This window comes from Galeopterus variegatus, unplaced genomic scaffold, assembly GCF_000696425.1.
Source record: "Galeopterus variegatus unplaced genomic scaffold, G_variegatus-3.0.2 Scaffold6415, whole genome shotgun sequence".
In the NCBI taxonomy this organism is placed as follows: Eukaryota; Metazoa; Chordata; class Mammalia; order Dermoptera; family Cynocephalidae; genus Galeopterus; species Galeopterus variegatus.
The window spans coordinates 75,561-92,723 of NW_007732526.1; the positions used below are offsets into that span (position 1 = coordinate 75,561).

General features: G+C 34.3%; 1 protein-coding gene across 2 annotated transcripts in view; it reads left to right on the top strand.

Annotated features, from left to right (window-relative positions):
- The window catches only part of LOC103606262 (protein SCAF8), a 56,356-nt gene that overhangs the window by 3,018 nt on the left and 36,175 nt on the right, over positions 1-17,163 (top strand). For both annotated transcript variants that reach the window (XM_008590872.1, XM_008590873.1), the window contains exons 2-4: positions 1,332-1,376; positions 11,577-11,738; positions 15,838-15,991. In XM_008590872.1, coding sequence (XP_008589094.1) covers positions 1,332-1,376; positions 11,577-11,738; positions 15,838-15,991 — 361 coding nt within the window. The remainder of the gene's footprint in view (positions 1-1,331; positions 1,377-11,576; positions 11,739-15,837; positions 15,992-17,163) is intronic.

A 17,163-nucleotide genomic window follows, 5' to 3' on the forward strand; every position in this document is an offset into this window, starting at 1 on the left:
TTTTTTTTTTTTTTTTTTTTTTTTTGTCCGGCAACGGATCGCAACCCTCGGTGTTGCGCCTGCACCTCGCTCAGCCAGTGAGCGGGAACCGGTCTGTATGTGGGATCCGAACCCTTGGTGGGAGCGCCGCCGCGCTCCCAAGCGGCGCACTGTAGCAGTGCGCCACCGGGCCGGCCCCGTTTTAGCTTTTTTGTCTAAGTAACTTAAACTGTTAAGTAAACCGTTGCTTTGCAGTAAGTAAATTTAAGCTGTGCTGAAACTTGTAGATTTTGATTTGGTGAATATGAATTGATATTTTCCTTTAATTTTGATTTTACAAATATTGATTTCATGCTGTAGTTCAAGCTAAATGTTCTCATGTCTCTTCAATCTAAGGGGATGTCCCTTAAAAAGCATAATTGATGATTCTAGAAATATGAAAACAAGCATAATTCAAGTTAGTTCTTTAACAGAAATATGCTAACTGTGGTATTGCCATTGAGGTAGTAAAATTTATTAAGCACAAATTCTAGATACTTGTTAAATTTATGATTTACATTTTTAGGTTTATTCATAGTGTTATATTTTATGAAACTTAAATCTTCTGAGTTTTCTCACAATTGATAGTAGCCCATTACTAATTTTTAATCCATGTGCTCACTTCTAATGAATTTTGTTTGATCCATTAGGACATTATACATTTCTGCATCTTGTTTTTGTACACACACACACATCCACACCCCAACACCCCTCTGCAGTTTATTGTCCAGGAGAAGCAGAAGGAGATAAATGAAGTTGAAGACTCCCTTACATACATTTATGAGTGCTATTTGTTGACAGAGTTGTTTTTCCAGTACTACCCTTGGTTTAACTGATAAAATGATACTATGGGAAATCTGTAGTTTTCCTTCCATGAAAGTAAGAATATACATCTGCCAGTGTGTTTATTACATGTATTTTGCTGTCATGTCAGTATAACTGTTTTGTCAACATATGTTTTTATAAAGACTTCAATAGAATTCTTTTATATCTGTGTTAAGGTAACACACTGACCATATATTTACTTCAGAAAATCTCTGTACTAATTAGATAGCACAGCTAGTTACTTAAGAAAGTGAGTGACATGAATGTTTGTCTCAGAATTCTAGATTAAAATTCATTATTTTGATAGACCTTCCTTAGGAGCTATCTTAAAACTTATGGTTAGCAGGAAATTCTAACCTACTCAAATGGATTTTAAAACCATACTTTAATATTGAGTAAATACTTCCAGTTCCTCACACCTCTCATTTTGTACTCCTTGCTACCTGGTTTCTTTCTCAACACTAACTTTATTTGTTTTTCTGTTTTAGTTCTATAAACATGTGGTACAGAGTGTTGAGAAATTCATTCAGAAAGTAAGTATAATTTTCCATACATATGCTAAATGTACTATAATTGTAGATTAATGCTTTTGCTCTTCTCCTTTAAATCAAATGCCTGAGTTTAAGTTGTTTTGATGGACTGGTAAAAAGTGATTCCAGTTATTTTATTTTCTAATTAAGAAATAAAATGAAAATACCTTTTGGATAATTCTAAAAAGAATAGCTTTCAACTAGATATTTTTGCTAAATTTGCATTGCCATCATGAGCATCTGTTCGTTGAAAAAAATAGTGTCGATATGAATGATTTCTAATGGAATTATGAATCTATTGCTTTGTATTGCCTTTAAGGAAACTCTTACTTGTCATGTCGAGCTGTATGCCTAGAGAACAGCTCTCCTTTAATAAAGATGTAGGTAAAATATGGCCTACCAGCTGTTTCTCTTCTACTGATTCATTTTGGCTGATCCATTAGGACATTGAACATTGCCATATCTTATTATATAGACCTGCAGTTTCATTTTCTAGGGGAAGCAGAGGGAGATAAAGTTGAAAATGACTGTCTTGCATACATTTAGTAATGCTTTTGTAACCAGAATCTGAAGTGACTAGATTATAGTTCTTTATCCTCTTTGTGAATAGCACTCTACTGATGCCACAGTTTTTGACAGGAGTACATAATATATAACTTATAAAATGATACTGTGGGAAACTGTATTTTACTGTAAATGTACTTAGTTTTTGTATTCTGTCCATGTTCATGTGCTTTGCTGTAGGCAGAGCCAGTCCGAGAATCAGAGGTATATGGCATTAAGGATTTAGCATGGTTGCAGTGTGTTTTCTGACTGGGAGAAGAGTGTAGAAATCAAAGTGAGATTACTGTGTCATTAAACTAGCTACATAACCTTGAATAAGTCAGTTAACCTTTATGTGATTCGTTTGTTCTCTTTTTTTTAAAGCCTTATTTTTTCAATGCTTTAAGTATTGGTAAAATATATTTTGGGATTTAGTAGTTTAGATAACTTGAAGCTGTGACACAGGTAAAATAACAAATATATTGTCTGTTTTAGGTAAACCAAATTATAAAATAAAAATGTTAGTGATTGGAAAGTTGCACTGGTCTAAAGCTTTTAAAAGTCTTTTTTAAAGGTTCTAAAGTCTAACACTTTGACTCTTCGACTTTATTATGCCTAGGAATTACCTAGGGATCTTGTTGAAATGCAGATTCTGATTTATTGAGTGTGGAGAGCAGCCTGACATTCTGCGTTTCTAATAGTTCCTAGATGATGCCTTTTCTTTCTTTCAGAAACTACAGTTTGAGTAGTTGGGGTTTAAAGGATAAATGCAAATTTATGGATAAGTGTTTTTTGGCTGATTTGATGTGAGCTGGGGTACTTTTAATAAGATATTTCAAAATCTTAGGACGATTTGGAGTGAGCAAAGTTATCCCATTTTGAGATAATTATAGAGTCAATCTGAAGAAGCAAGTCAATGTCAGGAAAATTTTAAGTCCTTTGCCGCTCCCCCTGTTTAAATCAGAGATTCGGGAATGGACTCGTGTAATGGTTGAATTAAGTTGTATATATATAGTTTTAATTAAACTTTCAATTTTGAGATAAGTGTGGATTCACATGTTATTGATCAGTAAGAGTAGGCTGTAATAATACAGAGAGATCCTATATACCTTTCACTCAGTTTCCCACAGTGGTAATATCTTATATGACTGTAATATAATATCAAAGCCAAGACATTCATACAGCCACCTTATTGACACACCAACCTATTCAGATTCTACTGGTTTTATATGCACTCATTTGTTTATGTGTGTATTTAGTTCTATGCAGTTTAATCACATGTATGGATTCATATAACCACTACCATAATGAAAATACAGAACAATTCCTTTACCACGGGATTCATCATGTTTCTTCCTTAAATATAGTCACATTCAACTCTCCTAATACCTGGCAGTTGCTAATCTGTTCTCTATCTCTATAATTTTGCATTTCAAGAGTGTTATGTAAGTAAAATCATATAGTATGTAGCCTTTTGAAATTGGCTTGTTTTGCTCCGCATAATTTCCTTGAAATCTAGACAAGTTGTGTGTATCAAATAGTTCCTTCCTTTTTATCTCTGAGTAGTATTGCATGGTATGAATGCACAGCCGTTGAACCGTTCACCCATTGTGAAGGTCATCTGGGTTGTTTCCAGTTTGGGGCTATTATGAATAAAGCTGGGAAGAATATGCATATACAAGTTTTTGTGTGAATAAAAGTTTTCATTTCTCTGTGATAGTAAGTGCATGTATTATTTTGTAAGAAACTACCAAACAATTTTCCAGAATGGCTGTACCATTTTATATTCCCTTTACATACCATAAACAAATAGTGCAAGTAAGGGAGAAGTGTAGCTGCAGTTTGATAATGTGTTGTCTATGGTTCCATGTTTTAGCCATGAAAGATTTATAGATAGAGTAATGAGTGATGATGATAAATGAAAAATTAACAATAAAGACTATTTCCTGTAGGTCAAGAAAACTGCTTGAAAGAATATCCTGGCCTTTGTCCTAATTAGTTTTGCCAAAAATTAGATCAAAAATAGAAACAGATGTTAGGAAGTTTTATAATAAGACAAGTTTTAGAACTTCTGTTTGGATCACCTTTGTCTCACATTCCCTGTGTTTGCATTATGAGTAACAAACTTAGTTATCCTGAATCATAAAAGAAATTTTATCTGGAGTCATATACTTCATGATTTGCTGTCTTTTCTCCCATCAGTGCTAACCATTCTTTTGTCATTTGCTAGTTTTTGACATGCAAAACCTAAATTCTCAACTCCATTCCAAAAATATGTAGCATTTAGCCAACTCTTTTTTTCCATATGATGTCTTCTGCCCTTTTGCATGAATACTGCAAGCAAATCTGTCCACTGAATTTAGAATAGGATTGAATATTATTACTCAGAACTACTCATTTTGATGCAGTCTGGATGCTCTGTTTTAGTTTTAGTCAAATATATGGCACTATATTCATATTTTTAGTCAAATACATGGCTACTCTTAAGATACCATAAGGTCAGGGGGCCGGCCCGGTGGCGCACTGCGCTAGTGCGCCGCTTGGGAAGCGCGGTGGCGCTCCCGCCGAGGGTTCGGATCCCACATACAGACTGGTTCCCGCTCACTGGCTGAGCGAGGCATGGGGGCAACACCAAGGGTTGCGATCCCGTTGCCGGTCCCGGTCCGGTACGGGGGCGACACTGAGGGTTGCGAACCATTGCCGGACACGGAAAAAGACAAAAAAAAAAAAAAGATACCATAAGGTCAGGAAAAAATTTTATCTTTCTAGGTTCTGATAATGGTCTATAGATGAACTACTGTTGCCTTATTTTATAAGTTTTTGGCTGTGATTATCTTCAGATTTTCTACTGCATTGTTATATCAGTGAGAGGAGAGATTGTGGCTTATTGTCATTTTCATGTAAACGTTTACTCAGTGAATAATATATGAAGAAACTGTGCTAAACACTGTAGGTATTTACCATAATAAAGTGTTTGGATTTCCAGGAACTCGATCTGGTGGTTTTTGCACATTTTAGGTGGTTGATATTTTGCAGTGTATACATTTTTTAATGAAGTCAAAACAGTTCGCCATGTTTTGTGGTACATTTATGCTGCCCTTTGGTATTTCTCCAGAGGAAGGGTAGAGTTCATATTGAAAGATGGCCGTTATACTTATATTTACTTACCTCTGTTGTCTTCTGTGTGTGTATATATCTAAACACACGCACACACACATGCAGGTATTTCAAACAAGTTCATGGAAAGATTCATGTTATCTTTCAATTCTATTTTTCCATGGACTTCTGAAGTCCCCTTGTATACACACACACATATAAATATATACACTTCCATAAAGTGTGCAGTATTCTGTAAGAGTGGACTTTTATCACAGGTATAATTTTACCTTTGGAGGGTGGGGTGCATGAAGGTTTTGGTGCTTGGGCACAAGTAGTTTAAAAGGAGTAATTTCCAGGTTCTCACTTTCTATATGTACTTTTTACTAAAATTCCCCTGGAATATTTAAAATCAATTCTAAGTCCCACAGCTCTTTAAATTTGCATTTCAAATATATTTCAGTCATCTTTAACCATTATAAAGAGAAACTTTTGCTTATTATGTTTTATTTAAGAAGCCAGGAATGTTTATATTATATAATTATTTCTTTTTATTGTGAAATATATATGCACATACACAGAAAAGTGTAGAAAGCAATATATGCAACTAAATTTTTATAAAGGGAGGACCTGTGTAACTCCTGCTTAGTTTAAGAAACAGACCTTTGAAGCCCACAACGCTGAAGTGCCTCTTCCTGATTGTGTCTTGCACATCCCCTACCCAAGTAATCACAGTCTGAGTTTTGCTTAGTTTAAGAAACAGACCTTTGAAGCCCACAACGCCGAAGTGCCTCTTCCTGATTGTGTCTTGCACATCCCCTACCCAAGTAATCACAGTCTGAGTTTTATGTTTGTTATGTCCTTGCTTTACATTATAGTTCTACTTTATAAGTATGAATTCTTAAAGTGCTTTAATGTACTTTTTAATTGTACATAGTGGAATCCTATAGAATGTGTTCTTTTGTGTACAGTTCTTTTACTCAACATCATGTTTATGATTTATTCCTGTTGTGGGTAGAAGTTACTATTTGTTGTTATTCATGGCTATATATATTCCATTATGTGAATAAACTGCAGCTTGTTCATTCTACTGTTGACAGACATTGTGTGTGTGTGTGTTTTGTGTGTGTGCATGCATGTGTACTCCAGTTTTTGGAATCTGAACAGCGTTGTTGGGAATGTTCTTATAAATGTATCTTGATGCAGCTTGCATTTCTGTAGGTGTGGAGTTGCTGGGTTATAGGACATGCATTTCTTCAACTTGGCTAGATAATTTTAAATAATAAATTACTTTCATAAGGGTTGTACTGATTTACATTCCCACTAGCAACGTGTGGGTTTGTATTGCTCTCCATCTTTGGCAGTATTTGGTATTATTAGACTTAAATTTTTTTTAAATATAGTGAATCTTAGGTAAAGGTTATTTTAAAAAAAGGAAGATATTAGCAGATCACTTCACTTGAGGAGTTAAATTCCAGACAGTTTTAAAATTTGTTTATCAAGATGATTTCTAGACTCTTAAGGATGCATCAAATAGAATGAATTTCTACAGTCAAAGAGCAAAATGTACCCTATTTTTGAAACTCAAATGTTAGATTGGTTTATGACTGCTATTCCTTTTCTTCAGATTTATTGTTGTCACACCTAGTTCAACCTCAGGTATTTTACTAAGCTGTGTTTATTAATTTGGATTTGTTTAGCTTTGTTTCATTAGGAGCTGAGGTAATATTTCTTTCTTACTTGAAGTCATCTCTCTTCTCCCATTATCTTTCAGTGACACTCCATATTGGTGAGGAACAGTGTCACTTTTCATCTCTTGCTTCCTTGCTGGTGTGACCAAGGCCCTAAGTGTGAAAAAGAGAGGGGTTTAGTGATGGTTTAGTGATTCTCCATACGCTTTTCTGGCTTAGGTGTTATGGAAATGGATGTTGCTATTATGGAATTTCTGAGGTGTTACACTTTTTGGAAAACTTGAATTATTACAAGTTTTGAAAATAACATAAAAGTATTGTGTTTGCCATCTAAAAGAGAATATCACTTGAAACTTCCTGCTGTTTTGTATTAGAATCTGTGACCTAAGTTATGTAGTTGACTGTTATTTCCTTAAGAAATGCTATATAGATTTATTCAGAGTTGGCAATGAAGATCTTGTAGGCTCAGTTAAGAGCATTATATATGTTTAATTCTTGTTGAAACTTTAGTAAACTACTAGTATTGGATGTTGATAAAGTCTGGGATGTAGTTTTTTTTTTGTTTTTGTTTTTGTTTTTTTGTCTTTTTTCGTGACCGGTAACGGGATCGCAACCCTTGGTGTCGCGCCCGTACTGCGATAGGCAACGGGATCGCAACCCTAGGTGTCGCGCCCGCACCGCGCTCAACCAGTGAGCAGACCTGTCTCTATATGGGATCCGAACCCTCGGCAGGAGCGCCACCGCACTCCCAAGCGCCACACTCTACCGACTGAGCCACCGGGCCAGCCCTTTTTTTTTCTTTTTTTTTTGGCATAGTGAAGATGTCCTTGAGAATTATGTAAATTATCCTATGTTTCCAGACTTTATGGGCACCCTATAGTATGAATTTTCAAATGGGCTGTATAATAGTTATTATCTTACACAAAGGGAACAAAATCTTGGGAAATACTCGTGTGACTATTAAGGCAAGTATTTAAGGCTTCCCATGATCTCTTAGTATTCCTTAATTGGCAGGATCTTTAAACTGAACTTTGTAACTCAAAATAATGTAGAATGGTCAGTATTACATTGTCAACTAATACTTCTTAGCTGTTTAAAAAACTCATTTGGGGGAAGCTGAGGATATATTAATTCCTCTGTCAATGGTACTTCCAATTTGCTTGGGGAACATTAGGTAGTATGTTGAATTATGTCCTAAACAACATCCTTACATTAAATATAGCAATGAATTTGTTTGTTTCTTATACCATTGCTTCATGTAGAATAGGGAGGGTGTAATGGAATTTAGAATCTAGTTGATAGATAATCTGATAAAATATTCAATTATCTTCTAAACAACAATTTTACTTTAAATACAAAAGTGAATTTATTTGATGCTTATAACATTCTTCCATGTGGAATATGGCATAATACTAGAACCTACTTCAATTCTGAGGGAGAATGATACAGTTCAAATTCATGTTTATCATCTGGCATAATTCAGGGATAAATTTTAGAGTAGTTAAAGCAGTTTTATTGACACCTAGAGGGATCCATGAACAGGCTTCGTAGGGTTCAGGGAGAAGATCCTGGAAAACTTATGCAGTGTACCTCTTAAAGGAGGCTCCCAAAATTTTAAAAACCAATGCTAGAACAGTGATTGTTTTTTAAGCAGGTAAGGGTGGAAGTGGGCACATGTTGTATATGAGTATTAGGATCTCCAGAGAGGTAGATAATTAGAAAAATCATATTTGCTTTTATAATATATGTTTGTTTGGTGTGAGGTTGGGAGATTCCAGAAATAATCTACAGAAAAAGAACAACAACAAAATCTTGGGTATGAATGGCTAGAAGTTAGTGAAAAAGCATTTAGAGTAGGTCCTGATATTAGGTTTATCACATTTGCTAGTTACTTGTGAATGTTATTACTCCTTTTGCACATATTAAGTATTTTTTGTTTAAGGTAAGTATAAAAATTCATTGCATTTCTGTGGTGTAGCACAAAGTATCTTCGATCCAAGAGAAAGCTTATTTTTATTATAGCTTCCGTCTAATTTAATACCCCATGATTTAAGAGTTTGCCCTAACTCTGCAGGCTAGAAATTATGGGATTTTGCTGCCAGGGCCACTAAATGTCGACAGCTCTAGGGGCAAGTTTTTCAGTGTGCAAGGAAAAGAAATTACTCACTTGGTGTCAGGTATGACTGTATCCTGAGACAGCCCTCTTTCCTACATGCCACCATCAGCATCTTTCAGTGCTTTGCATGTACAGCCACATGCTCCTGTTTTTTATATATCAACTTTTAGTAGTTGAAGTGGCAGCACAAATTCTAATAGGATCATTATGTAAACTGTGTTCGTATATTGCAAAGTCTGTGGTCCAAGTTGCCTAGATGGTTCTTCATCAAACAACCCTGACAAATGACAACTTGGATGACAGAATGAAAAATTGTACAGATATATTTAAAGGTGTCTTCTCCCTATCCATTATTATTTTTCTTCCTCCAAAAAGGCTATTTCTCTGTAGCACAAGAAATTGGAAATTACTAGAATATTGTTTGAAGATGGTTTATCCATGAAAATTTAATATGATAATAGTTTTTTAAAAAATAATTCAAAGAGTAAAAATAACATGCCATTGGAGAGTCAAGAGTTCTTGTTTTCAGTCTGATAGAACTTGGAGAGGACATTGAAAAAACAATTCTTCTCTCAAGTTTCTAGTTGATGATTTAGGCAAGTTTACTACGTATTAAGTTATTCAAAACATTAAATTATACTTAAACATTTATTTTCTTTTGCCATTTTATGCCTAATCTACCTGTGAAGGAAATTCTGTCTTACAACATATTAATGTATAGTCTGTCTGAAGATACTGTGGAAATGTTTTTTCCTAGGGCCTCATAGCTTATCACAAAAACTGCTGATATATTTTTTAAGCTTTGGAATCTTCACAGTAGGCCATAAAGGCAAATTTATTATAGTGTGCGCTCTTGATTCTTCTGTATCGTGAGTTTGTAATCAGAATTTTTGTTGTGAGTCAAAGGAAAAGGCATACTTAAAAAAAATAAAAACTGCATTATTACTTGAATTACTTTCCATTCAATATTAATTGTTAAAGCTTTTATCAGCAACTTATGAATTCTGTTCAGCCTTACTTTCAAGGTAATTTTTTGTATAAAATAATGCATTTATGCATGATTATTTTCTGCCTTGGGAAAATAATAGTGCCAGTAAGTCAGTCAATAAATAATTATTAAGCACTTATCTGTGTTTGTGGCACTGGGGACTATATATATATTTTTAACAAAGTAGATTTTCTGGTTTTCTTTAAGTTTAAAAAGTTTTTCTGTGTGTGTGTGTTTGGGCAGCTGGCCAGTACAGGGATCCTAACCCTTGATCTTAGTGTTACCACACTGCTCTAATCAGCTGAGCTAACTGGCCACCTAAAAAGTTTTCTTTACTGAAATGTATTATTTGCCTGGTTAAGTATATATTTCTTTGAATATGTGGTAGTCAAAGGAAGACAACCTTGGCTCAGTATATGAACTGAAGGACAAATGTACTAGAATTTTTTGGAACGTGAGAGAAAATATTAACTATGTCAGACTTTGAAAAACAGTAACTTTAAACAGAGATTTTTGATCCTATAGTTAGATTAAACCTAAAATGTTAATGTCCGGATACCAACATTATTGCCCTTGTATGAAATACTTCAAGCACCTGACAGCCAGAATCTTTGAATTGATACTTGTGAATTGGTGTTAAAGGTTTCTTCATTTTCTTGACTTAAGATCCTTATTTTAAAATGATTTTAAGGATCAAATCAAGTATAATCTAGTCTTTTTGCAGAATGAAATCATTCATTGTCTTGGCTGAAAATCTCATTTAGAAACTTGTATGCATGTTTGTTAGGGATGGATTGAGGATTCTTTTCTCACCAATACTCAGGTTTCCAAGAAGCGTTTTTAGAGAATGCAGTTTTGATTTAGTGTCATATGTGATTTACAGGAAATTACTTTGAGTGAAATATTTAATCTCATTATACCCAGAAGTAGAACCTGCTTTGCAGCCATAATTCTATTTTAATCAATATATGTTTGGGAAGTCAAAGATACATTTAATCAATATTTATTGAATCAATATATGTTTTGTTATGCTTCTGGCTATGGAAACAATAAGAGCAATAAGCTTGATAGTAAAAGTATTCTTCATTGTGCTTACCTAACTACACAGATTAGAAAAGCCTGTGGTAAGAAAATATTTGAGGAACTATTCTGTTCCTCAAAATGTGTTATAGATAAAATGGTTGAGAAACGTTGACCCAACGGAGTAGCTGAAAAATACTTTCATAACATAGATTCCCAGAATTATGATGGGAATATAGTGTCTTATCTCTCTTATAGATGTGGTATTTGAGAAATATTTAAAACGGTAGGCTCAGTATATCTAGAATGTTATATGTTATTTGGTATTTGGTTTTTCATTAGTACAGAAACCCTTTTGTTACATGTTTCAGTTCAAGTCTATAGATGTTGACAGTGCGTTTTCTAGAGCCCTTCTTTCCTGAATTTGCTTTTTCCTTCCATGCAGCTTTTCAGAATCATTAAATGAATTATTTTTACTACAACAGTACCTTATTTATCATTTTGTTTTTTGTCATTGAAGCCAGTTTTGCAGTATTGGAAGTTAGGGGACTGGCAGTGGAACCGAGTGTGTAGAGGAGCTAAAGTAGATTCTTTAAAAATGCCATTCCAGAGATGATGGTATTGAATAGTCAGTGTCTGAATATTCGTTATCTCAGCATGAGCAGTGTTTTGTATTTGTACAGAATTTATGATTTCAAGAATTTTACCTTTCTATTTCCTTCCTTTCTCACTTTTCCTTTTTTCATCAGTGTAAACCAGAGTACAAGGTACCCGGACTTTATGTTATTGACTCCATTGTGCGGCAATCTCGACATCAGTTTGGTCAAGAAAAGGATGTGTTTGCACCCAGATTTAGTAATAACATCATTAGCACTTTCCAGAATTTATACCGTTGCCCTGGGGATGACAAGGTATGCTGCTCTTTACTTTTATTTTTTAAGGAGATACATTGTCCTCTTGGTCTTCAGATTATCTTAATATATGGCTTTATGGTACCTTTTACTCATAGTTTTTCCAAATTTGAGTATTTATTACAATATCCATGTTTCTTTTTCTTCTTAGAATGTCTTAAAAAGTGGAACGATGTCACTGAGTTTGCAACTTTTTAATTTATTGAAGCAATTGGTGTTAAAGAAACTGGCCGAAATAAGCTTTTGGAATTGCACTAAATGCTCATTTATTCATGCATGCAACCAATTCAGTATTGTGATTATTTGATCTGAGCAGACGTTTACCTTTTTAGTGTCTGTGAAAAACAGATTTGCCAAGCAACTCATAGAAAATCTTATATCAAAATTCTTCTGTTAATGGTAGAATTGTATTAGTGCTAGAAACCACACTACTAGGTTTTTTAGACCTGAATGTTTAAATATTCCATAATTACAAAGCAAAAAGAGCTTCGAATCCTGAGGGAAAATTAAAAGGAGTTGTTTATTTTCATATTTGCTCTGAGATGTTAGAAGGTTACTTATTTTGGATGTTGATTTAGAAGTTTAGGTGTGCTGGGCCGGCCCCATGGCTCACTCGGGAGAGTGCGGCGCTGGTAGCACCGAGGCCGTGGGTTCGGATCCTATATAGGGATGGCCGGTGCATGTGCTCACTGGCTGAGCATGGTGCAGACCACACCGTGCCGAGGGTTGCAATACCCTTACTGGTCAGGGAAAAAAAAAAAGAAGTTTAGGTGTGCTTTTCTGACAGGGTTGATTGCAGTGTTAAGTAGGAAAAGATAAGATGAAGACTAATGTTTGCTTTAATGAAGAACCACAAAACTTAAAAGCTTATCACAAATCCTTCACCTTATCTCAAGTGTAACAAGATTAGGTAGTTTTTATTTTTAAAAATTTACGTAGTCTTGAGTTACAAAAATTCTTGTTATAATGGATAGGTATGAAGATAAATTTACTGTAGTATACTCTTTGTAAGCTATTCTTGGATATACTTGAGACAGAAAGTTTTTTTTATTTTTAATTTGGTAGTTTGATAATTCTGTGCCGGCAAAAAGTATGCTTCTGATTTTTTTTTTTTTTTGTCCTTTTTGAGACTGGCCGCACTGCGCTCAGCCAGTGAGCGCTGTGAGCACCCCAGTCATCCCTATATAGGATCCGAACCCCCAGCGGGAGCGCTCCTGCACTCCCAGCGCCGCACTCTCCTGAGTGCGCCACAGGCTCAGCCCATGCTTCTGATTTTAAGTCACCTATCTTAATTGATTCTTCAAGTGTGTACCTGAGAATCCTACCTAAAATTTCAAATGTAAACCGTTTTTAAAGTAACATTAAACACTTTGATTTAGAAATTTCTTTAGTTTAAATTTGGGTTTCCGTCAGTTAAAATGAACAAATCAGTCTTGAATTTGTAGATTTTGTGATATAATATCTCTCATTTGTAATAGAGTTTATGGAATAGGCCTTTTTTTTTTTAATCATAGGAAATATTACATTAATAGTGTAATCTCAATCATAAATGAGGGGCATTATTTGCATGGAGATAAAAAGAATGATAGTTTTTAGGTACTGGCTAATTTTGAAGTACATGATGAATATCTTGGAAACTGAGAGATTTTTATAATGCAAGAGAACGTAAGGCACTTTCCAAGTGCCCACGTTTTAGAAAGGAGAAATAGTCAAATTAGAAGGTATGAAGCATTCTGGGCCGAACACGTGGCTCACTCGGGAGAGTACTGTGCTGGGAGCGCTGAGGCCGCAGGTTCGTATCCTATATAGGGTTGGCCGGGTGCACTCACTGGCTGAGCACGGTGCAGGTGACACCAAGCCAAGGGTTACGATCCCTTACTGGTCGCAAAAAAAAAAAAAAAGGTATGAAGCATTCTTTATGTAATTTTCTTATGCTTCATTTGAAATACAAAAAATGGCACATTAATGTAGTTTGGACATAACTTGAAATATGTCACTATAATATTATGAGGTTTTAAAGGTGAACCAGATCTTTATTCTGAAAATTGCTCTTTTACTATTACTGCTTAACAGAATGTTCTTTTTTATACTTAATTTCAGCCTCTGTCATTTAAATTTTTTCCCAGATGGACTAAGTAGCATCATAATAGTAGTAACAAGTACTTGGTGCTTGTTTAACGAACTTTCGTGTGCCAAAAAATTGTGAATCAAATTGTTCAATGACAGCATCAAGAAAATACTTATTATATAATCATTCTGCTTTTACCAATGACAGTATGAATTCAGGATTCTATTACTGTGACTTAAGTGTATTTTCTGGGTAAAATGTTTGTATTTCAGGAAGCCAGGTGTAATAGGCGGACCTATTGGTATTTCTTACAAAATACTGTAGAACATCTTGAGACATTCTTTCCTGGGCATGTTTTTCTGCCTGTAAGTCTGAAGCCTTCAGGATTTATAAAATTTACAACCAGGGAAGACGTTTAAATAGGAATTTTCCTAGTTATCAAGTTCTCCCTAAATACTGATAATTATTAGATTTCAGAATTACCCAAGAAATAGAAGTCATTGTAACACATTTTTTCAAGTTTACAATAGACAGAATATAACAGAATTTGACAACTAAATAGAATTTCATATGAAATCTCTTTTGGAGCCAGAATAGGGTACAAGTAATTAAATAGAAGTGCTTTATAGTGTTGCTATAAGGAGATCTGTAACTAATAGATAAAACATATCCCTGTCTCAAGATGCTTAAAATTTAGGAGTGGCTAAGACATTCAAAATACTAGCCAGCCTAAACAGTTTGGTACAGTTCGAGATTGAGAAAAGGGACCCGAGAAGCCTTCTGGTATACAGTCTCACTTTATAAATGGGGAAACTGACTTTTTTGTTGTTGTTGATTTGTTTTTGTTTTTAATTTATTGACATAGTTGGCCTAAGACTAGGGTAACCAGAAAGGTTATAGAAGTATATATATTCATGACTTTTATAGAAGCTGCATAAATATTGTATGACTGACTGGAACCTTACCAAGAATCCAAAGTACTCTGAATACTTAAGTAATCCAGAAAGGGGTTGAGACTAAGACAAAGATTTGATTTATGTGGTGGTAAGGTGATTAGAGTGGGGATTCGGACAGGCAATGTTGAGACTCTTTAAGGGGGATAGTAAATTGGATGCAATGCTATAGTTAAAGGGCTTGTCAGGAAGAGAAAATAACTGAGGTGTTTCAGAGATGTCAGGTCCACTTACCAGTAGCAAGCAGGGTTTTGTTTTTGTTTTTTCTTTACAGAATGGTAAAGGACTCAGATTATTGTAAGAAATGAAATAATGTGTAGAGCAGTATTTGTACAGTGCATGATTTATTATTCTGAGAGCCAGATAAAGTAATGCCAGTATGGCATTGACATTCTACAGCTGGGGGAGAGGAAGTAGGAAAGAGTAGTGAAAAGAGAAGAATGAAGAGAGAAGAAATGAATAGATTTCAGATTCTGTCCCTACAAAAGTTTGTCTATTTCAGGTCTAAAGTATCAGGAGGGGATTAGCATTTATGGCAAGATGCTTAGAAAGGAAGTAATTTGGTTAAATTCTTTTAAGAGATAGTTTCCTTCCCTACGCTTAAGTAGTGTGTAAAATGAAATTTTTTTCAAGTTACGTTAGATAAGGACTTTGTCCTGAAGTTACTTATTTGTTCAAAAGATAAACATTGTATAAGACAAAATTAAATTGTAAATATAACCTTAGTATTGAGATGAATCATGATTCTGCCTCAGAATCCTTAAGACAGTTCTCCAGCCAAACATACCATCGATCTCATTAGAATTGACAGAAGATGAAGCCGAGTTGTCCTCCCTGCCTTCAGGTGAATGTAACTTTCATTTACCTCGTATATCTATCAAAATTAACATGTTTTCTCAAGTGAGTTAAGATCAGCAAATGCAAAATGATAGAAAACATAGAATTTTAGGGGTGGAAAGTACCGTAGAAGTATTTTAATCCCTCCTTCCCAAACAGTGCCCAAATAGCTTCTGTATAGTGACTTTGCTAAGGTTTCAAAAGCAAAAAAATTAAAATGTCACTTGTCTTTTTTCTCTAGAGTAAAATAGTGAGAGTATTAAACTTATGGCAGAAGAATAATGTATTTAAGAGCGAGATTATTCAGCCTCTTTTGGATATGGCAGCAGGAATTCCTCCTCCAGTTGTCACACCTGTTTTGGCCAGTTCTACTGCTGCTATGAGCAATACCCCAGGTATGTTACTTTAATGTAGATTTGTTGTCTAAATATTCTATTCACGTGTTTCAGATTCACATATAAAACAACAATTTGATAGTGCAGAATTTGTCCAGCATTAAATACTTGGGGAAAAAAATATAATTTGATGGGAAAAGTAAAATCACATATTATATTTGTGTATAATTGTTTCTAAAGTTTAGACAGCTGATCTTTTTGTGATGTCCAGAAACATAAATATAATGAACTTTGGAAAATTGGTATGTCAGTTAGGTTTTTCCTGATTTAGACTATAACCTCTTAAACTTGCATGTAAATCAACTTGATATTTATAGGATACTAGGGGGAACTTAATATTTATAAAGAGCACTGAAAAAATTATTTAATAAGACCAAGAGTGCTTTAGTATTAATCTCAAAATTATATTTTCTTGAGGTACTTAAATGACATCATAAAATTTTTATCATTGTCCCAAGAATTAAATTTGTTAAATATTTAATTTTTGTTGCATATATATAAACACAGTTTTAACAAAAATGGTTTTATATTATACATACTGTTTTATAATTTTTTCATTGAAGATTATATTTTAAATATTTCCTCATTATTAGATTTTCTTCTCTGGTAATATTTTTAATGGCCGCTAAGTATTATAGACTTTTTAAAAGTACTTACAGTAGTCCTCCCATCCGTGGTTTCACTTTCCATGGTTTCAATTACCTACAGTCAACTGCAGTTTGAGAATAGGAGAGTACAGTCCAATAAGATATTTTAAGAAGAGAGAGAGAATGAGACCACGTTCACATAACTTTTATTACAGTTTATTGTTATAATTGTTGTTAATCTCTTAATGTGGCTAATTTAGAAATTAAACTATCATAGGTATGTATGTATAGGCAAAAACACAGTATGTATATATAAGGTTTTGTTTCATGGTTTCAGGCATCTACTGGGGGTTTTGGAACATATCCCACGATGGTAGCTTAGTTGAGGACATGTATGGACAGATCCTTTTGGTTTTGTTTGTTTTGGTTTTGGGATTTTTTTAACCTACCTAATTATGTAAAGGATTTAAAATGGTTTTTCAGAATGGAGACAATAAAATAAAACCAGTTATATAAATTTGTATATATTTTATGAAGGTAATAGAACAAATCCCTCTACTTTTCAAGTCTTATTTGCTTATTTAC